This window comes from Melanerpes formicivorus, unplaced genomic scaffold, assembly GCF_026170545.1.
Source record: "Melanerpes formicivorus ecotype bairdi unplaced genomic scaffold, bMelFor1.0.p_v2 SCAF_6, whole genome shotgun sequence".
Lineage (NCBI taxonomy): Eukaryota > Metazoa > Chordata > Aves > Piciformes > Picidae > Melanerpes > Melanerpes formicivorus.
The window spans coordinates 33,646,388-33,669,111 of record NW_027142358.1 but is presented as its reverse complement, the minus strand read 5'-3'; the positions used below and the strand labels follow the sequence as shown (position 1 = coordinate 33,669,111).

At 49.3% G+C, this 22,724-nt stretch overlaps 1 protein-coding gene across 1 annotated transcript in view; it reads right to left on the bottom strand.

The window, feature by feature from the left end:
• PCDH15 (protocadherin related 15) overlaps nt 1-22,724 on the bottom strand; it is a 365,652-nt gene that overhangs the window by 244,075 nt on the left and 98,853 nt on the right. The window contains exon 3 of the mRNA XM_068140381.1: nt 10,397-10,462. Within this exon, the coding sequence (XP_067996482.1) occupies nt 10,397-10,462 (66 nt within the window). The remainder of the gene's footprint in view (nt 1-10,396; nt 10,463-22,724) is intronic.

Here is a 22,724-nt window from a genome sequence, read left to right as displayed (position 1 = left end):
AGGTCACCCCTGAGCCTCCTCTTCTCCAGGCTAAGCAACCCCAGCTCCCTCAGCCTCTCCTCACCGGGCTGTGCTCAAGGCCTCTCCCCAGCCTCACTGCCCTTCTCTGGACATGTTCAAGTGTCTCAATGTCCTTCTTAACCTGAGGGTTTGTCCTCCCTAATTTTGGGGATCATTGGCCTTTGCATAACCCCACCATGAGGCTGCTGGAGCTAGGTGACAAGCCTGTGTTGGGACTTAGGAGTCTTAAAACTCTTTAATTTTTACCATTTAAAACATTTTTGAACACCCCCCCCAATGTTAAGACTCCCCCTGAGGGTGCAGCTGCAAGTTGGTTGCCCAAGCTGAAGGAGATTTGCATTTTGTCCTCAAATATAAAACACAGAACCCCAAAAGGTTCGGGCCAGGAGGATGATCAGAGTGCTGGAGCACTTCTCCTGTGAGGACAGACTGAAGGAGTTGGGGCTGTTCAGTCTGGAGAAGAGAAGGCTCCCAGGTGACCTCATTGTGGCCTTCCAGTATCTGAAGGGGGCTACAGGAAGGCTGGGGAGGGACTGCTCAGGATCTCAGGGAGTGATAGGACCCAGGGAGAATGGATCCAAGCTAGAGGAGGGGAGATTTAGATTAGATGTGATGAAGAAGTTTTTCCCCATGAGGGTGGTGAGAGCCTGGCACAGGTTGCCCAGGGAGGTGGTGGAAGCCTCCTGCCTGGAGGTGTTTGCAGCCAGGCTGGAGGTGGCTGTGAGCAACCTGCTGTGGTGTGAGGTGTCCCTGCCCATGGCAGGGGGGTTGGGACTGGCTGAGCCTTGAGGTCCCTTCCAACCCTGGCAATTCTGTGATCTCACAACAAGTTTCATGCAAAGTTCAACCCTCCTGGATTGCAGGGAACAAGAGGAAAAAGAAAAAGGGAGCTCAGTGTCCATCTTCTGTTAGTTAACAAAGAGTACCTCCTAAAATAAAGTGATATTTCAGCACAGTTCTGGCCATTACTACTATAGCATTGATCACTACAGTCACCTCCCACCCCCTGATGTAAAGCAGGCTCAAAATGGAGGAAATGGAATTATAGATTGGTTTGGGTTGGAAGGGATCTTAAAGATCATCCAGTTCCAACTCCCTTGCCATGTGCAGGGACACCTCTCATCAGCCCAGTGCAGTGTACAGGGGCAGAATGACCTCCCTGCTCCTGCTGGCCACACTGCTCCTGATGCAGGCCAGCATGCCATTGGCCCTCTTGGCTGCCTGGGCACACTGCAGGCTCCTGTTCAGCCTACCAGGTTGCTCAAGGCCTCATCCAGCCTGGCCTTGAGCACCTCCAGGGAGGGGGGATCCACGACCTCCCTGGGCAATCTGTTCCACTGTCTCACCACCCTCACTGTCAAGGGTTTCTTCCTCATTCTCCAGTCTCAGTCTCCCCTCTTCCAACTCAAAGCCACCTCCTCTCATTCTGTCACTACAAGCCCTTGTAAAAAGTCCCTCTCCAGCCTTCTTGTAGCCCCCTTCAGGTACTGGACGGTCACTAGAAGGTCTCCCTGGAGCCCTCTCTTCTCCAGGCTGAACAGCCCCATCTGACACAGCCTGTCCCCACAGGGGAGGCTCTCCAGCCCTCTGAACATCTTCATGGCCTCCTCAGGATCCACTCCCAACAATTCAATGTCCTTCTCATGCTGGGGGCACCACAACTGGATGCAGACTCTCCTATGCTTGCACTGCTGTGCTGCATGTGAGAAGGCAGCCACAGAGTATTGGTAGCAAAATGACATTCAGTGCTTCAAAATGAGCTGAAAGAAATAAACAGCTGAAACACACAGCTCTTCGTGGGCAAAGGTGAACTGACAGCCTGGGAATGTGAATGGGTTGAGTATGCTGATTTGGATAATTTATTCTGAATGCTCAAGCTGTCAGAGATGAGCTGTTGGGGAACTTTTCAATCACACACAGGAGGCTTTCCACCAAAAAAATAATAATATGAAAAGGTAAATCTCAAATGCACTTTGAAAAGGCCTCAGCATCACAGAGCAAAACCCCTGGTCACAGCAATGGCACCTGCCACAAACCCAAGTCCAGCCCCCAGTCCCTGTCAATTGAAATGCCTACACAGGTAACACCTGAGGTCTTGCCTGACCTGCTAATTACTCCTACAGGTTTTCACTAATGAGTGAAAAACACTCAATAGCTTGCAGCTGAATGTTTGCTTGTGGGGACTGGCACAGCCAGAAGTTGTCAGCACAAGAAAGGCTTCAGCAGCTACCCCCTGAGCCGAGACAGGACACGAGCACGCAAGCACAGACACTGCCATGGAAGCCAAAATGGCTTTGGTGACTACATACAAGAACCTACGGAGGTGCCATGAGACAGCTAAGGATGAAAATAAGAGGGGAAAAACCAAACCAAAACAAGGCTAACCACCAAAAGGAAAGCAAACTCTCGTCCCTTAAGGTAATTTCAGGACAGGTATTTCACCTCCCTTCAAGAGCACTGGCACCAGGGTAGGAGATTTTTCTAGACAGATGACAGCTCAGACCCATTTGAGATCATTCCAGCTCCATCACTTACTAACTGCATCTTTTATCCTTCAGAATGAACTAGTCAGTTTGTAAAGGGACAACTTCTTTTCTCCTCTATTTCCACTCAAAATTACCTCCTCTGGTTTTGGGATGTTTGTCTTTTCTCAGACATAGTTGAACAAGAAAAGGGGGAAAGGGAACTGCAAACACCTTGAGCAAAAGCTCTGCTTGAATCACAGAATGGGAGGGCTTGAAGGGGCCTCCAGAGATCATCAGGTCCAACCTCCCTGCCCAAGCAGGATCACTTAGGGCAGGCCCCACACGAAGACATCCAGGTTGGCTTTGAAAGTCTCCAGAGAAGGAGACTCCACAACCTCTCTGGGCAGCCTGCTCCAGGACTCTGTCTCTCTCACAGTAAAGAAGTCTCTCCTCAGCTGAGGTGGAACTTCCTGTGCTCTAGCTTATATCCTTCATTCCTTGTCCTCCTGCCAGGTGCCACTGAAAAGAGCCTGGCCCCCTCCTCTTAACACCCATCCCTCAGATATTTATGGACATTTATTGCATCCCCTCTCAGCCTTCTCTTCTCAAGACTAAACAGTCCCAGGCCTCTCAGTCTTTCTTCATAGGAGAGATGTTCAAGTCCTTTAATCAAGCACCCTCATGGCTCTTCGATGGACTCTCTCCAGCAGACCCCTGTCTTCCTTGAACTGGGGAACCCAAAACCAGACACAGTATTGGAGGTGTGGTCTCACCAGGGCAGAGTAGAGAGGGGAGGAGACCCTCCCTAGACCTGCTGGACACACTTTGACTAATGCACCTCAGGATCCCATTGTCCTTCTTGACCAGCAGGACACCCTGCTGTCCCACAGATAACTTACCAGTCCAGTAGATACTGGGCACTGCTGGGTCTGTGCTGGTGGCTAGAAGGGGAACAAGCAGCTCATCCATTTTACAGCTTCTTCAGGCTTTACACGCCTGTCCCCCACGGAAAGAAACCAAACCACGTGAGTGTGGATTTAAATCTGAGGTATAAAGCCAGCATTAGACACCAAATTGATTCATGACTTCACAATGAAATCACTAATACCAGCTCCTAACAATGTGCAATTTCAGAATGGAAATGAGCATGCATTTATAACCCCAAGCAATTGTCAGCTAAGCAGTGATCCTTCCCTGCACTGCTTTACATCTTGATTGGAACAACTGGAGGAGGTGAGCTGAGCAGCAACAGGTATGAGCCAGCTGCTCACATGAGGAATACCACGAGCACTAGGGACCAAACAAATATGCCATATTCTGTCTTGCTGAGAACGGTCATTAGCTGAGCACAAGAGAATTTCCTACCATCTTGTTCTTGTGCTCAACCTTTCCTCTGCTCAAATCTCGGCCTCCTTACCTGCCAAGACGCAGAAGGTGAGGCTGCACCTCAAATACTGAGTTCAGTTTTGGGCCACTCACTCCAAGAAGGGCACTGAGGGGCTGGAGAAAGGCAACAAAGCTGGGGAAGGGTCTGGAGAACAAGGCTGGTGAAGAGCAGCAGAGGAACCTGGGATTGTTTAGTCTGGAGAAGAGGAGGCTCAGGGGAAACCTCATTGCTCTCTCTCTACAACTCCCTGAAAGGAGGTTGGAGTAAGGTGGGGGTTGGTCTCTTCTCCCTGGTATCAGGCGACAGAATGAGAGAAAATGTCCTGAAATTGAGCCAGGGGAGGGTTAGGTTGGAGACAAGGAAACATTTCTTTCCTTCAAGAGTGGTCAGGCATTGGCACAGGCTGCCCAGGGAGGTGGTGGAGTCACCATCCCTGGAGGTGTTGAAGAAACCTGTGGCCATGGCACACTGGGCCATGGTGGTCGTAGGTTGAAGGTTGGACTGGATGTTCATTGAAGTCTCTTCTACCTGAAACAATTCTATGGTTCTAAGAACAGCAGCTCTACTCTTCCAGGCAATTTACCCTTTCTTGAAAGAGAACTTGGTTATGCTCTGACAATATTCCTGTTATTGCATTTCATAATAATTCCTGGGACAGCTGATTAAGACCAAATAAGCCTTAGCTGTAATCAGCTCCATCTCTGCATACAAAAGATGGAAATTTCTATCTCTGGCAACCAAGCATGCAAGTCATGACAGCAGAAGAGGAATGGCCTACAAGTATCAGCCAATTTTCCTTCATTATGGAGAAATCTGAGGACAGTACTTCGACTGGAGCATTCAAAAAATCCTCAAATGTGAAGACAAGTTCTGCAAGAAGGACCAAAAAGAAGCAATCAGCTTCAGATGAGCCTCTCCTGATATTCTTGCACCTCACTGCATGCTGCCCTCTTCAAGGTCAAGGAGCACAGCAGTGGGCAGTAAATCACTTCCTGATGCTCTGTTGAAATTTTCCTGGACTGTAACACTGTTCCCAGTGGATTTTTATGGCCCAAGCTACCTCCTTTCTGCAAGCCAACCCAGCACACCCCTAAACAGCACAGGAGTGCCCAAGACAGCGCTTGTCAGGGCTGTGAACACCAAGCTGATCACCTCTTCCGAGCTGCATGCAGACTCAAGCTCAAACGGTTGTTCATCTGGATGACCTGGAGAAGCACCTGGGCTCTCAAGTCAGTTGGGTGTGGGAAGGTGAAGCTCTGCAATGTGGTAAATCCAGTCTTTAGCCATTAGCAGAGGCCCTAGCACTGTGCAGCCTTGTGGCATACACAGATCAATCCAAACACACTCTCCTTGGTCAAAATGTGTCCCCATCGTTCTGAAAGGAGAGCTGCTGCTTTGGTAAGTTACTTAATTTGGCAGATATCAAAGCTAATGTATCACTTTTCTTTCAAGAGAAAAGCATCAGACCAGAATAAACTCCATCCTGTGTGCCTGGGGCTGATCTAGGTCAGATTTGTACTGCTGGTTAAGCTCATGGTGCACAGACCCACTATTAATGATCACAGAAGAGCATCAGCACACACACAATCAGCCAAAGAATACCCAGATTAATATGAACAGAATAAAATAGAGCAGAGCAGAATAGAATTAACCAGGTTGGAAAAGACCTTTGAGATCATTGAGTCTAACCTATCACCCAACACCATCTGATCAACTAAACCATGGCACCAAGCACCCCATCCAGTCTCGTCCTAAACACTTCCAGTGATGGTGACTCCACCACCTCCCTGGGCAGCACATTCCCATGGCCAATCTCTCTAACATCCAGCCTAAACCTGGCCTAGCACAGCTTGAGACTGTGTCCTCTTGTTCTGGTGCTGGCTGCCCAGGAGAAGAGACCAACCTCCACCTGGCCACAACCTCCCTTCAGGTAGTTGTAGACAGCAAGGAGGTTTCCCCTGATCCTCCTCTGCTCCAGGCTCAACAACCCCAGCTCTCTCAGCCTCAATGCTATGAACACCTTAGCCATCCAGATTGCATCAGGAGCTAACTGCATTATATTGGAAGGGACCCTCAAAAGTCATCTTGTCCAACCTCCAGCTAGATCAGGCTGCCCAGGGCCACGTCCATCAGATACTGAACGTCTCCAGGGATGGGGCCTTGATCATATCTTTAAGCAACCTGTTCCAGTATTTCACTACCACCATTGTGAAGAACTTCCTCCTTAAGCCTATCTTAAATCTACCCTGCTCTAGTTTCAAACCATTGTTCCTTGTCCTATCACCACAGGCCCTTCTAAACAGCTCCTCCCCAGCCTTCCTGTAGGTCCCCTTCAGGTATTGAAATGCAGCTCTAAGGTCTCCCTGAAGCCTTCTCTTCTCCAGGCTGAACAGCCCAAATTCTTTTGGTCTGTCCTTGTAGGAGAGGTGCTCCAGCCCTCTGATTATATTTGTGGCCCTCCTCTGGACCCTCTCCAACAGGTCCATGTCTCTCTTGCATTGAGGATCTCACAAAGGAACATCAGGAAAAAAGTACAGAATCAACAAGGTGGGAAAAGACCTCAAGGATCATCAAGTCCAACCTGTCACCCAAGATCCCATGCCTACTAGACCATGGCACCAAGTGCCACATCCAATCCCCTCTTGAACACCTCCAGGGATGGGGACTCCACCACCTCCCTGGGCAGCACATTCCAATGGCTAACAATTGTCTCTGGGAAGAACTTTCTCCTCAAAGCCTATAAAGCCACAACTCTCTGAAATTCTCTTCTCAGTACACCACAACAACTTTCCACATCTGAAAAGGGCTCTTTCCTAGATCAATTTTTCTCCTTAGGCAAGCCAGGCTGGAACCAGCACATGCCCCACACAGGAGATGGATAGCAGGACCTTTAATCTTTAAGGATCATTAGTTGAACTCCAGCCCACATTGGTAGTCATTGAAAATTTGATTAAGCAATGGCTGCTTGTGAGCCATGATGCAGAGCCCATAGGAAATGTATTAGACACTTAAGCTGGTCTCAGAAGAGAGGCTACAGATCCTGTGCCTCTAGAGACACTTCCTTCAATCCCTGCCAATTGCTCCTCAGAAACTAGTTAAAATAGTTTGGTGCAGCAGGGAAATGCATAGTGACATTGTCAATGTGCCTCAGCAATCAGGTCCAATCTTCCAGCATTACATGCAATTAAACTGAAAACAAATCAGTCCAATGGTGGCAGGGGGAAAAAAAAACCAACCACCCCCAGCCTGGTTTCCTGCCTCTCTCTGCCTTATTTCCCATTTAATCCCTCGCCACAGGGAGTTATTGATGGGGATTTGTAGAGTGAGCACACATCCTCTGCCTCCCCAGGAAGTCAGGCTGACAAAAGATTGCTGCCAGGATAGCAGGAAGATGAAAAGAGAGAAAAATAATACCTACAGCCAGGAAAGCTCATTCCCACACTTACCTGGGTTTGCATAAATACCAGGCATCCCCAACGAGCACTGGGATTTATGGAGGGAGAGAAGAGAGGATGTCATTTGTGCAGGCAGCCCAACTAGTCATTAGTCCTCCCTACCAGCAGAAGGGCAAGGGGGAGAGGCAAAATAAAACCCCAACATAATCAGAAGCACAACAGCACTTATGGATTTACACAGGAGAGGCAAGAACAGAAACAAATTAATCACAGCTGCAGAGTTTGTGTCACAAAAGCATTACCAAGATGCCAGTACATATTCTTCTTCATATTAGGGTAGGTGATACTCTAAGAGAATGATAGAATCATGGGATTTCAGGGGTTGGAACGGACCTCTGCAGATCATTGAGTCCAACCTCCCTGCCAAAGCAGGATCACCTCGGGCAGATCACACAGGAAGGCATCTAGGCAGGTCTTCAAAGTCTCCAGAGAAGGAAACTCCACAACTTCTCTGGGCAGCCTACTCTAAGGCTCCAGCACCCTCACAGTAAAGAAGTTTCTTCTCATGTTGAGGTAGAACTTTCTTTGTTCCAGTTAGTATCCATTGCCCCTTGTCCTGTCACAGGACACCACTGAAGAGAGCCTGGCCCTTTCTTCTTGACTGCCACCCCTCACAGTTATAAACATTCATGAGATCTCCTCTCAATCTGCTCTACTCCAGGCTAAACAGCCCCAGGGCCCTCAGTCTTTTCCTCATCAGACAGATGCTCCTGACCCATCATTATCCTCATGCCCTCTGTTGGAGACTCTCTGGCATAATCACTGGTACCCAGTTCTCCATCTGCTGCTCCACCTCCTGTGTTCAAGCTCCAGCACAGGTGTGTACTTCTACACACTGCCCTACAACACTGTCCATCACTCAGCACGGACCCAAGGCTAACTCCAGCAAGCTAAAAGATGTGCCCTGAGTTTGAAGACATCTGGAAGAGCCCACCCAAAGAGCAGGAAAATAAATAAATCTGCTGGTAGCTGCTTTGCATCCTTGGTGGAGACTGGTCCCATCCTCCTGACACCCATCCTGGAAGCATTCATAACCACTGATGAGGTCCCCCCTCAGTCTGCTCTTTTCCACAGCAAAAAGATCCAATTCTCTGCATCTTTCACTGTAAGAGAGATGTTCCAATCCCTTCACTATCTTTGTAGTCCTTTGCTACAGCCCTTTGCTAGGGGACACAGTCTCAGGCTGCACCAGGGGAGGTTTAGGTTGGATGTTAGGAAGAAGTTCTGTACAGAGAGAGTGATTGCCCATTGGAATGGGCTGCCTGGGGAGGTGGTGGAGTCACCATCCCTGGAGGTGTTCAGGAGGAGACTTGATGGGGTGCTTGGTGCCATGGGTTAGTTGTTTAGGTGGGTTGGATTGGTTGATGGGTTGGATGCGATGATCTTGAAGGTCTCTTCCAGTCTAGTCTAGTCTAGTCTCCAGCAAGTCCCTGTCCTTGAACTGGGGAGCCCAGAGCTGGAGACAGTATTCCAGATGTGGTCTCACCGGTGCAGATGAGGACAAAGGAGAACCTTCCTTGACCTGCTTGCTACACTTGTCTTGATGCATGCCAGGGTGCCCTTAGCCTTCTTGGCCACAAGGGCACATTGCTGGCTCATGGGCATGCTGTTATCCAGCAGGGCTCCCACATGCTTTTCCCCAGAGTTGCTCTCCAACTGATCAGCCCCCAGGCTGCACAGCTCCATAGGGTTCTTCTTCTCTAGTATACCTATGCACAGTCAAGAATACCTGACACCTTCCCAACAAGGTGGTACAATTACATTATAAGCATCAAATCTCAAGACTCCATCTGTAGCAGAGAGAGAGAGAGGGGAAGGGGCAGAGGAGGAGAGAGAGAGGGGGGAAGGGGCTGTTCCACTTGACATTAACATGTTCTAATCATGATACTGCTTTCATCTTTAATACTGCACTGTATAAGTTACTTCTCTAGTACTCAGGCTGGAGGACAGAATACAAAAGGAAAGGAGAGCCCTGCTCAGCATGTGGGCACTACTACCAGGGGGATTTCATCCTGCTTAGACCAACCCTCATTTGTGACTGCAAGAAAATCAGCACAGAAGGGAGACACCAGCCCGTGTTTACAAGTCACATCACTAGCAGCTGTCAGAGTTCTGCAGCCCCAAACCCCTGGGTTTTTTGCTCTTACCATTAGAAACCTGCATTCCCATATCCACCTGATCTTAAGCAACTCCATCAGCAAGCAGTGCCCCCAAGGGCAGCAGCAGAGGTTCCACCAGCATGACTTGGACTTTGTTCACCATTTCAAGCAGCCATAGATGTCAAATCACCACCACATGCAAGCACACCACTGTGCCCAGCTTATGAGGTCAAAAAATTGTAATAATTACAAAATAAAACCCAGGAGAGAGTAGTAAGTTGGTATCAGGAGCAAGAGCCACACTGCAACAGGGTAAAGCACTGGGGCTACAGATCAGCAATTTGAGAAGTGTTTCATTTGGCAGGAGAAGAACAGCAAAAGGCATTCATTTTCTTTTGAGGTTTCCATGCCTGCATGCAAGCAGATTCTGCCATTTCAGAGGTCTCCATTATCTCATGTTACTCAACTCAGAGCAACCCTCTGCAAGCTGCAGGTGAAACCCATGACACAGCAATGTTAACACTCCTACCAAGCTTCAGAGAAAGAAGGTTGCAGCTTTACTTAACCACACCAAAACCAAAAGCTGACCAGGACTTTCTCCCTTGGTAACAGCACAATTGACCTAAGAAGTCAGACAGCAAAATGCAAGCTGGGAGGTGAGCTCCTGGTTTATTAGCATTTTTATTGGTTGTGGCCAGAAGTACTTGTTAAAACCAGATGCACACTCACAAGAGCTCTCCGGAGGCAAAGCCCGAAGCTAACAGGATGGATAACTTCTGGGAAGAAATGACACCTCCCAGCATTTTGGATCACTGTCACCTTCCTGCCCACAGTCCCTGCTGACAGGTTTCCAGAGCCCAGTCCTCAAAGCTGAGCTGCATGTGGACATTCCACTCCCTGAGCCCTACGGCTGGCTCGGCTAAGGCAGGGGTAGCAAAGGGGCGCTGCAGCGAAGCGAGGGGCACTCACCATTGCGGCTTTCCTCGTCAATAGGAACTATCGTGGCTGGAGGACCCGTTCTGGCCAATTTGCAATCTATAAAGGAGAAAAGAGAAGTTATTTCCAGTTGTAGGACAAGGACCTTGGGGGTTTTGTTGAACAAGCCTGTATTTGGCTGACTGGAGGGAAGCATTCCCTTAAACACTACGTGTGCATGGGCTACAGTTGCTATCTGAGCCACACTGACAGAGGAACAACATCTGAGCTCTTGGCTTATCCCTTACTCAGAGGATAAAACTTCATAAAGCAATGGAGAATCTGGTGACAAACATTTAACATCTCAGATGCTGATCCAGACTTAAACACTTTAGACAAAAAACCCCAACCACCCTCCCCCCTTGATGTGGTTTGTTCTGTCACCTCTGTATGAGAGCCTTCCCTTCCTACATCATGACCACACCAACTCCACCACATTGTACAGTTCATAGAGCCACAGAATGCTTTGGGTTGGAAGGGATCTTAGAGACCATCTAGTTCCAACCCACATGCTATGGGCAGGGAGAATTTCCACTAGACCAGGTTGCTCAAGGCCTCATCCAACCTGTTGGATGGCTCTTTGTGTCTTGCTGTAGAGATGCCACCAGGGCATCTCAGTGAAGCAAAAGTCCTTCAGGACAAGAGATAACAGGATGGTAATTTAACCCAAAGAGATAACAGAGTGATGACTAAAAGGTACAAACAGCCATCAAAGCTTCAGAGGGGAAACAAACTTAATTGGAGTTTAATTGCAACAAAAGGCTCCAATTAATGAGGAGGAACAGAACTGGAAGGATGTTCTAAGGGAAACAAAAACTAGACACAGAGGAGCGAGGTGCAGAAAGTTACACTTGTGCCATCTTACCCTCGTATTGCCAGTCTGGAGTCAAAGGTTTAGAGGCATCAATGGAAGCAGAGCAGAATAATGAAAGAAAGTCAGTCAGATTTGGTTGGCTTACTCAAAAGATAGGTTCAAAGACACAAAGCAGTACATGCAGAGCTAGGCAAACGCAGAGGTGCAGTCCTACAGTACAGAAAGGCGCCCGGACCACATGTGATGGCTGGGCTTGGAGGAGAGTTCGGCTTTCCACATTGAACAGAAGAAAAACATTACCTCTTAAAAGCACAGAGAAACAAAAAGGTAATGGAGAGGCACTTTTTCTTTTCAAAGGGTCTCACAGCACCACTGAGACAGCAAGGTAAGAGACAACCTTCCCTCTTCACCACAGAGAACTGTATGAGAGGTTGCAGCCCATACTTTTGAAGACATTTAGGTGCTCCTCCAATTCTCCTGACACAGCCCTAGGCACAGGAAAGGCTGCTCCACATTTCTAAGCAATCACAGAATTGTAGAATGGAGATCATCCAGCCCATGCCTCCTGCCAAAGCAGGTCACACAGGAATGCAACCAGATGCATCTCAAAAGTCTCCAGAGGAGGAGGCCCTGCCTGGGCAGCCTGCTCCAGGGCTCCATCATCCTTACAGTAAGTTAGTTTGACTTCATGTTGAGGTGGAACTTCCTGGCTTCCAGTTTGTATCCACTGCCCCTTGTCCTATCACAGGACACCATTGAAAACAGCCTGGCCCCTGCTTAACAACTGCCTTCCAGACATTTATAAACATTAGTATCTTCTCTCAGGCTGCTCTTCTCCAGGCTAAACAGCCCCAGGGCTCTCAGCCTTTCCTCATCAGACAGATGCCCCAGTCCAGAAATGAGTGAGCTTTCTCTCCATCATCTCTGTTTCCATGATGATGTTCTCTCCTTGCTGGCTGTCTCAATGTGTTCATCCAGAGCAGGCCAACCTCTAGTTCTGTTCACAGAGTCACAGAACATTAGGGGTTGGAAGGGACCTCAAAAGATCATCCAGTCCAACCCCCCTGCCAGAGCAGCAGCACCCAGGGCAGGAACATCAGAGAAGTCCAATTCCTCCATTTCTGAAATTGCCTTTGGTGGAAGAGACTTTCAAGGTCATCAAGCCCAACTGTTAGCCCAGCTCTGCCAAGTCACCACTAACCCATGTCCCTCAGCATCACATCTACAGGGCTTTCCAATCCCTCCAGGGACAGGGACTCCACCACTGCCCTGGGCAACCTCTTCCAGGCCTTGACAACCCTTTCAGGGGAGAAATTATTCCTCATGTCTGACTTTAACCTGTCCTGATGCAACCTGAGGCCATTTCCTCTCATCCTGTCCCTTGTTAACCTGGGAGATGAGACCAACACCCACCTGGCTCTAACCTGATTTGAGGTAGTTGTGAAAGGGAGAAGGACCCCTGGAGAGATTAATTTTCTTCTGAAAGGGCTTACAGAAACTGTTCTGCAGAGATATGAGGCAGGGCTTGGTTCTCCTCAAGTTCTATTGACATACTCCTCAACAGAAATTATTTCAGCAGGAAGAGATTGCTTCATCCAACACAAACAACCAGAGATAATTGCAGCACCAAAGGTGACTTAGGAAGGAATATTTACACAAGCCTCTGCTTTCCTGCTCTTATGTTTTCAAGTGCCCTATAGCTGGTATCCAGGAGATACTGAAACTGCTCCAGTTTCATGCTGCAGATTATTACATGCATCTAATTAACTCAAAACCTTAATCAACCTACTGCAATTGCTACAACAGGATGGTCTCAGTACTCCTAAGGTTGGAAGGGACCTCAAAGGTCGAGTCCAACCTGTCACCACAGACCTCATGACTAGAGTAGGGAGGACACTACTGCCCAATGCAGGCTTTGAACTCATGACCTTCCCATTAAGGGTCTGATGCACTAGCAACTGAGCCACCTGAGGGGTCTCCTTGCACCACAGTCTCTGTGTATGGACACAAACTTGAACATAAGAAGTGCCATCTAAATATGAGGAGGAACTTCTTTCATATAGGGTGATGTTGACCTGGAATGGGCTGCCCAGAAAGGTGGTTGAGTCTCCATCTCTGGAGACATTCCAAACCTGCCTGGATCTGCTCCTGTGTGACCTTAGCTACTTGAACCTGCCTTGGTAGGGGATTGGACTTGATGATCTGCAGAGACCACTTCCAAACCCTATCATTCTGTGTCCCAGCAGAACAGCCACAGGGCACAGCACAGAAAGGCTGGCTGACTTCTCCTACCAATGGAAGGGACCTCTGCACTGCTGGAAGCACCAGGAGAAGCTGAACATCGGTCTGGAATGTTCCCCATTGATTTGTTCTAACTTTGGGGGTGGGTTGGAGTTTCCCATTCACATTAGCTAAGCACAACCAGCTCAGCTGGAAGCAAGTGAAGCTGTATTTACAAAGCAAAGTCTGCACTCTACAATGGAATGCAATGAATGTGTACAAAATATACAGGAGTTGCAATGTTATACAGGCATTTACAATCAGAAAATAGCACAGCAACCCCCCTGCCCCCACTCTGGCTTTCCCAGAGAAGCAGGGAAGATGCTCCACTGTCCCCCCAAAAACCTCCCAAAACCCCTTTGTACCAAAAGAGAGAGAGAGAGAGAAGCTGGAAGAAAGCAGTGGTAGTCTTATCTCAAGGTCAAAGGCCTTATTCTGCCAACAGGACAGCCAGACCAGAGAGCAAAAGAAGGAATGGGGATGAAAGCAGAATAGAATAGAATAGACCAGAACAAAATAGACCAGACCAGAACAGAACAGAATAGACCAGACCAGAATAGACCTTTGAAATCATGGAGTCCAACCTCTCACCCAACACCATCTGATCAACTAAACTATGGCACCAAGTGCCTCATCCAGGCTCTTCTTAAGCACCTCCAGTGATGGTGACTCCACCACCTCCCTGGGCAGCACATCCCAATGGCCAATCTCACTTTCTGTGAAGAATTTCTTCCTAACATCCAGCCTGAACCTCCCCTGGCACAGCTTGAGACTGTGTCCTCTTGTTCTGCTGCTGGCTGCCTGGGAGGAGAGACCAACCCCCACCTGGCTGCAACCTCCCTTCAGGTAGTTGTAGATGACCATAAGGTCCCCCCTGAGCCTCCTCTTCTGCAGGTTAAATGTGGGAGATGTTAATAGACACTTGCTTCTGTAGCAGATATTCTGTCCAATTAAATTGATTCAGAATCATCTTTTGGTTTCCTTTTTACACCCAATAGTGAAGGATTGATATTTCTCTACTTTCCTGCTCGAAATCTGCAGCTGAGTTTGAAAAGCATAGCCTGAAACTGCCACAAACTTTCTCTAACAGAAAACCAAGTCGTCCTTGAATCACAGAACGGGAGGGGCTTGAAGGGATCTCTGGAGATCATCAAGTGTAAGCTCCTGCCAGCGCAGGCTCAGCTAGAGAAGGTCACACAGGAGGGCATCCAGATGTGCAATGGAGCGATCATGGAACTCAAATCGTCCTAAACCGAACACACCTTGAGAAAGGCAGAAGCAGCAGGATGTAAGTGAGCTTCAGGATGGGGTTTGTGTTTCAGCAGCAGTGGGAAATGTGATCGGATGTAGCAGCGCCCTGCCCCCAGGCACTGCTCAGAAGAGTAAATAAACCAACAAGCTCTGAAGGCTTCCCTAAAGGCTCCAGAGAAACACTTTTGTTCCCGTCATTAACTTCACTCTTTCATCTAACTACTGCATTTGCTTTACAATTACACGATCAAGGCAGAGGCAGATAAAGAAAGGCTCTGTCTCCTTGGGAGCAAAGTCAGAATCTGTTGAACAAACCTGAGGGAGCAGCGGCATGCCGCAGCCCCGGGTGGTTTCTGAGGGCTCATCTCCATTATTTTCATTCCTAATTATTTTTAATGAGATGGCTCAGAGGAGCACCTCAGTCGTTGGAGGGAAGATGCTCTGCAAGGTCAAACAGCCTGAGCTGAAACAAACATAACGAGGTGAATAATCCTCTGCCAAGCCAAAAGGGACTTTTCTGATCATCTTCTCTCCCCCTGTCCTCCCCAGCTCAGCCACTGCCCATCCAGCACTTGAATCACTTAGAGGACTTCTAGGCCAACTTGAGAGCTAAAGCACACAGAAAGCTTTCCAGGAGTGGGGCATCTACTGCCTCCATGAGCAACCTGGGCCACCCTCAGGGTAAGAATGTCTTCCTTCTCTCCAGTCTGAATCTCGCTCTTTTATTTCAAACCATCACCCCTTGTCCTGTCCCAACAGGGCCCTGCTCAAAAGTCTGTCCCCAGCTTTCTGATCACCCCCCTGAAGCGTTGCAGGGCCCCCAGAAGGTCTCCCTGGAGCCTTCTCTTCTCCAGGCTGAAGAAGCCCAACTCTCTCAAGCCTGGCCTCACAGCAGAGGGCTCCCAGCCCTCCCAGCACCGTTGTGGCCTCCCTTGGCCCCACTTCTGTCTCTGCTGTGCTCAGAACTCCACAGCTGGACCCAGCACTGCTGGTGGGGTCTCAGCAGGGCAGAGGGGTAGAACCCCCTCCCTCCCCCTTCTGGCTCACAATGCTACAGTAGTCTTTGCAGACAGCTCCTCAGCGCTCTGACTAGCTCCATATCCACAGACTGGTAAAGACAGCTGTAGCTTTACACATGTATGAAGAAACAAAGACAGAAGTAGCCACAGGGATGAGGAACTGCCTGTAACATCCATCTCCTGAGCACAATTCCCTACATTCAGGTCAAATAAAACATTTGCAGTAGTTGGGAGCAGCATCTGAAGTTGGCTCTTCTGATCACTCAGTCCTGACTGCAAGGCACACATCTGCATCAGCTGCTTTAAAGCTCACAGTGACCGTGGCTTGTCCCACAAAGCCTGCAGTGTTCCACAGAATCACAGAATATCAGGGGTTGAAAGGGACCTGTGGAGATCAGCGAGTCCAGCCCTGCTGCCAAGGCAGCTTCATGTGAAGAAGGACATAAAGGAACACATCCAGGTGGGTTTTGAATGTCTCTACCACCTCTCTGGGCAGCCTGCTCCAGGGCTTCACCACCTTTAAACTAAAGGAGTTACTCCTCACGTTTAGATGGAGCTTTTTATCTTCAAGTTTGTGCCAACTACTCCTTGTCCTGTCCCTGGGCACCACTGAAAACAGCCTGCTCCCATCCTCCTGACACCCACCCTTGAAGCATTTAGAAACATTTATGAGATCCCCATTCAGGCTTCTCTTCTCCAGACTCAAGCCCCCCAATGCTCTCAGTCTTTCCTCATCACAGAGATGCTGCAGCCCCCTCACTATTTCTGTAGCCCTTTCGTGCACCCTCTCCAGCAGTTCCCTGTCCTTTGTCAACCAGGGAGCCCAGAACCAGACACAGCATTCCAGATGTGGCCTCAGAGTAGAGGAGGAGAACTTCCCCTAACCTGCTTTCCACACTCTTCTTGATTCACCCCAGGAGACCACTGGCCTCTTGGCACATTGCTGGCTCATGGGCATCCTGCTGTCCACCAGGACTCCCAGGTCCTTTTCCCCAGAGCTGCTCTGCAACTGATCAGCCTCCAGCCTGTACTGATCCATGGGGCTGATCTTCTCCAGATGCAGGACTTGACACTTGCTCTTATTAAACTGCATTGGATTTCTCCTTGCCCAGCTCTGCAGCCTGTCCAGGTCATGCTGGGTGGGAGCACAACCTGACAGGGTGTCAGCCACTGTTCCCAGTTTGTGTCACCAGCAAATTGGCTGAGGGTCCACTCTGTCCCTTAGTCCAGCTCATTGATGAGGTATTGAACAGGGCTGGATCCTGTACTGACCCCTAGGGGACACTGCTAGCCACAGGTCTCCAACTAGGCTTTGTCCCTCTGTGTCCTTCAACTGGTGCCCCTTCAACCCAACCCTTCTCACCACCCAGTCATCCCACCCACAGTGAGAGGGTTTGTGTTCCCAGGATCACAGTATAACTTTAGAAGTTCAATGACTTAGTCCTGCCCTGTTCAAGATGTTTTCATTCCATCCAAAACCAGTAGGTGAGCTGCCCTGCAGGGCATACAGCACCCTCACCTGGACAGCAACCAGCCAGCCTGAACCTCCCTGGGTACACAGCTCTGGGGAATAACTGTCAGCTAAATCCTAAGTGCTCCTGAAATTAAACCTGAGACAAATCCACCTCAGCATGCTAATCACCAACTCTCCTTCCAGCTGCTTCAGCAACACCCAGTTACCACACTACCTTATTCCACATCTTATCTTACATCCAGTTGTGCTTTCAGATATCAACATCAGCAGTTTGCTTCCTTTTTCTTTAAACAAGAAGTCAGGAGGAGCACACCAGGCAGCCTCAGACCCCTGGCCCAATTCCTCCCAGACACACAGCCTGACTTAAAAGACTTATCTCACAAAATCCTCCTCACTAACTGCTGAAGGAAATGCTTTGATTTGTTGGCAGGAGAAAAAGCTCATTCTTCAGTTTGTCACTGGAACAAGGACTCACAGAATGGCTTTGCTCAGAGGAGACCTTTAAGATCATTGAGCCCAACCATTACCTCGGTCAGCTTGCTGTTTAAACTCAGAGTTTAAACTTTAGCAGCAGCTGCAGAAATCATAAAATCATACAATTCCTTCCCTTGGAAAAGACCTCTAACATCATGGCCATTAAGCAATGTCCCAAAGTGCCACGTCCACAAGGCTCCTGAACAACTCCACCACCCCCTTGGGCAGCTTCTTCCAATGCCTGACCACTCTTGCAGCAATGAAATTGTTCCTACTCTCCAACCTAATGAGGCCTCTCCACAGCCTCCTCTTCTCCACCCTGAACACCCCCTGTTTCCTCAGCTGCTCCTCCCCAGCCCTGTTCTCCAGACCCTTTCCCAGCTTTGCTGCCTTTCTCTGGACATGCTCCAGCATCTAAATGTCCCTCTTAGAGTGGGGGGCCCAAAACTGAACCCAGGATTTAAGGTGCAGCCTCACCATTGCCCAGTACATGGATCCAATCACTTCCCTGCTCCTGCTGCCCACACCATTGTTGATCCAGACCAGGCTGCTGCTGGCCTTCTTGGCCATCTGGGCACTGCTGTCTCACCTTCAGCTGGCTCTCAGCAGCATCCCCAGGCCCTTTTCCAGTGAGCAGTTTCCAGCCACTCTGCCCCAAACCCGGAGCCTCATGGGGTTGCTGTGACCCAAGTGCAGCACCTGGCATCTGGCTTTGTTAAACTTCATAGATCCAGCCTGGCCAGGTCCCTCTGCAGATCCTTCCTACCCTGCTGCAGATGAACACTCCCACCCATCTGCCAACTCAGTGAGGGTGCATTACTTACTGAAAGCTCCTTTACCCTTCAGCATCAAGCCCCTGCTTACCTCAGGCTTCTCCCCAGGTCAGAAAAGCAGACCATGCAATCCCTCTGCATTCCTACTGCAGGCACTTCTGTTGTATCACTGAGTTCAGAACAATGAACTGCACAGTCACTCAGGGCTTGCCTGTACATTGCATCCAAGCTGAGGGTATTGTGAGAGGTGGTGTGTGCCACTCTGACAGCAGCTCTCCTGCAGACTTGTGAACTCCAAGGGCAGAATCAGGGCCTGACAATGCTGGCACACTGAAGAAAGCAGTATTCACTCAACAGGGAAACTCAAACCTATCCTCCAGCACAGCCTACAAAAGCAAGATCCCAAGCATATGCTATTAACTCTGACTTTGTTCTTTCTCTCCATAGGCCCAAACTCTTTCTGAATCTTCAGCAGTTTAGAGCAAACTTCAATTGAATCTAGGCAATGCTTGTTCACATGAATAGAATAGACCAGACCAGGTTGGAAAAGACCTTTGAGATCCAACCTATCACCCAACACCATCTAATCAACTAAACCATGCAACCAAGCACCCCATCCAGCCTCTTCTTAAACACCTCCAGGGATGGTGACTCCACCACCTCACTGGGCAGCACATTCCAATGGCCAATCTCTCTTTCTATGAAGAACTTCTTCCTAACATCCAGCCTGAACCTCCCCTGGCACAGCCTGAGATTGTGTCCTCTTGTTCTGGTGCTGGCTGCCTGGGAGAAGAGACCAACCTCTGCCTGTCTACAACCTCCCTTCAGGGAGTCGTAGACAGCAATAAGGTCACCCCTGAGCCTCCTCTTCTCCAGGCTAAGCAACCCCAGCTCCCTCAGCCTCTCCTCACAGGACTGTGTTCCAAGCCCCTCACCAACTTTGTTGCCCTTCTCTGCTCCAGCAAGTCAACCTCCTTCCTAAACTGAGGAGCCCAGAACTGGACACAGGACTCAAGGTGTGTCCTAACCAGTGCAGTGTACAGGGGCAGAATGACCTCCCTGCTCCTGCTGGCCACACTGCTCCTAATGCAGGCCAGGATACCATTAGCTGCCTTGGCCACCTGGGCACACTGCTGGCTCATGTTCAGTCTACCATCAACCAGTACCCCCAGGCCCCTTTCTGCCTGGCTGCTCTCAGCCACTCTGACCCCAGCCTGTAGTGCTGCATGGGGTTGTTGTGGCCAAAGTGTAGAACCTGGCACTTAGATGTGTTCAATCTCATGCCCTCTGTTCTATACAGAGAGAGTGATTGCCCATTGGAATGGGCTGCCTGGGGAGGTGGTGGAGTCATCATCCCTGGAGGTGTTCAGGAGGAGACTTGCTGGGGTGCTTGGTGCCATGGGTTAGTTGTTTAGGTGGGTTGGATTGGTTGATGGGTTGGACACGAAGGTCTTTTCCAACCTGGTCTATTCTATTCTATTCTGTTCTATCCTATCAGGTTGCTCAGAGCCCTGTCAAGCCTCACCTTGAATATCTCCCACGGATGGGGTCTCCACCACCTCCCTGGGCAACCTGTTGCAGTGTTACAGCACCTTCATGGGGCAGAACTTGTTCCTAACATCCAAACTCCACCTGCTCTGCTCTGGTTTGCAGACACTGTCCCTTGTCCTGTCACTACAGGCCTTTGCAAATAGTCTCTCTCCATCCTTCAAGAAGACTCCCTTCAGCTACTGGAAGGGAGTTATTAGGTCTCCCCAGAGCCTTCTCTTCTCCATGCTGAACAAACCCAGCTCCCTCAGCCTGTCTTTGTAGCAGGGGTGTTTCAGTCCCCTCATCATTTTCCTGACCCTCCTCTGCACCTGCTCCATAAGCTCCATGTCCTTCCTGTACTGACAGCTCCAGCCCTGGATGTAGTACTGCAGGTGAGGTCTCTCCAGAGCAGATGAACAGAAGCAAGAGTTTCCAGGCTCAGACCATACACACTACACTGTATCAGAATTCTGGGGGCAGTTTGAGATGTCCCTGCCTTCTGACTGGAGGCAAAGTCCTCTCTGCTGTGGAGCTGGGAAAGCAGAGCACATCAGTGTCTGAAGTCAGCCAGCTCATTCCATCCTGTCAGCCATGAGGTGACCATGTGCTGTGTGAATGCCAGTAGCTGATGACAAAATGCTAACAAGACTGGCAAGGGAGATGGGAGGCTTTGACACCCCGATTCCTCCCTGCAGTTTCAGCAGTGACTGCATGAGCACAGCCTAACGCAGAAGCGATTTCCTTGAATGCTGGAATTACAGACCCAGCTGCCTCCCTGCTCTCTGCACCAAAGGAGGCACCGCAGCCACTGTCTGATAGAGAGAAAACCTTGGACAGCTCAACGCCAACTGCTGGGAAGTCAAGCTCTGCAAGAGTGAAGCACTGACAAGCCATTAGGCACTACAAAAGCCTTGACACAGCAGGCAAGCCAAAACTGATTTCCTGAGCCAGGTGAGTGGGAGGTGAGGTAGAGAAAGGCCTAAATGAAGAGGGTTTTCTGGTTCCTAAAGCAGAGCTAAGAGTCTGCATTTTGAAAGTCTCATTTCTTCCCTCTGCATTTTAATTCTGCTCTAGTGAGAGCACAGCAAAGCAAACCCTGGGCACCCAGCAGTGCTCCCTCGCTCAGAGAGAGCAGTAGGCATCCAGCAGTCTTCACTTCAAGCACAGTCTTGGCTTCAACTCTTACTCTTTCTATGCTGACAAAGAAAAAGAGCTTTTGAAAGAAGGTTTAGGGAGTCTAACTATTTCAAGCCTTTCCTCCCAGTTTCTTCTGCACTAATAAGCATATAAATGTTTGGGAGATACACAAGAATCACAGAATGGGTTGCATTGGAAGGGGCCTTAAAGATCATCCAGTTCCAGCCCTGCTGCCATAAAGAGAGACACCTTCCACTAGACCAAGCGTTGCTCAAGGGCTCTTCCAGCCTGGCCTTGACCTCCAGGGAGAGGACCATCCACAACCTCCCTAGACAACCTGTTCCAGTGTCCCACCAGCCTTCCTGACAAGAATTTCTTCCTCACATACAGTCTAAACCTCCTCTCTTCCAGATGAAAGCCACTGCTCTTCATTCTGTCACTTCAAGCCCTTCTAAAAAGTCCCTCCCCAGCATTCTTGCAGGCCCCCTTCAGGTATTGAGAGGCTGCTAGAAGGTCTCCCCAGAGCTTGTTTCTTTCCCCAAACTTTCACAGCCCAAACTTTCACAGCCTCTCCCAGAACTTCATAGGGGAGGTTCTCCAGCTCTCTGATCATCTAGGTGGCCTCCTCTGGACCTGCTCCAACAGTGTCACGTCCCCTTTGTGCTGGGAGCTCCAGAACTGGCTGCAGTGCTCCAGGTGGGGTCTCATGAGAGCAGAGCAGAGGGGGCAAAACACCTCTCTCACCTAATCACTGAAGCCTAGTCCCTGAAGCCCAAGTCACTGATAATTTCTTACTTACAAAGGCCACAGTATCAATGAGAAGCCAATAATTAAAACCATAGATAGATGATTCCCGCGTGCTCACTGACCAGAAATTAAGGAGAGCCTGTGCATGTGTCACACAAGAGACATCAGATGGATTAAGGCCAAAACACCTGCACCAAGTGAAGTACTGAGCTGTGCCAGAGCAGCCAGCGCCAGGAGGGTGGCTCCTGAATGGCTGGGGCAGTGGGAGGTGACACGAGCTGCTGAGAAAGCCTCTTTTGGGAGAAAGAATCGGTTCACAACACAGAATATCAATGAATCCAGCAAAACCCCAAGCCCACGAGTTGTTCCAGATTGAAATTCCTAGCAAAGCCCTGGGGAGTCTGGGAAGTGCAGGGAAAATGAGAGCATGCTCTCTGCTTTACTGAAAGGGGGACTGAAATTCTACCAGGCTTTGGCACTGGCCGAGGCTTAAAACACCTCACAATTAGATCTGCTGGGAAATGCATTTCTGTTTCAGATGCACTTTATTCTGTGAAATGCCCCAATTGCTCACAAGCAAACAGTCCTCTGAAAGGCCTTCTACTTACCTCCACGGTTGCTACTTCCACCACTCATTCATAGGGGAGCTCTCACAGAGAGTCCTCATGAAAGAGTCTCTCTAAACATCTCGATTAACAGAACAAGCTCCCTAATAAAAGAGCTACATAGAGCCATACATTTAAATTGAGTAACTAAGCAACCCAGTTTAAGGGGAAAATGGCCTGTTCTGTTTCCTGTGTGACTGAATTCAGAGCTACAGCTG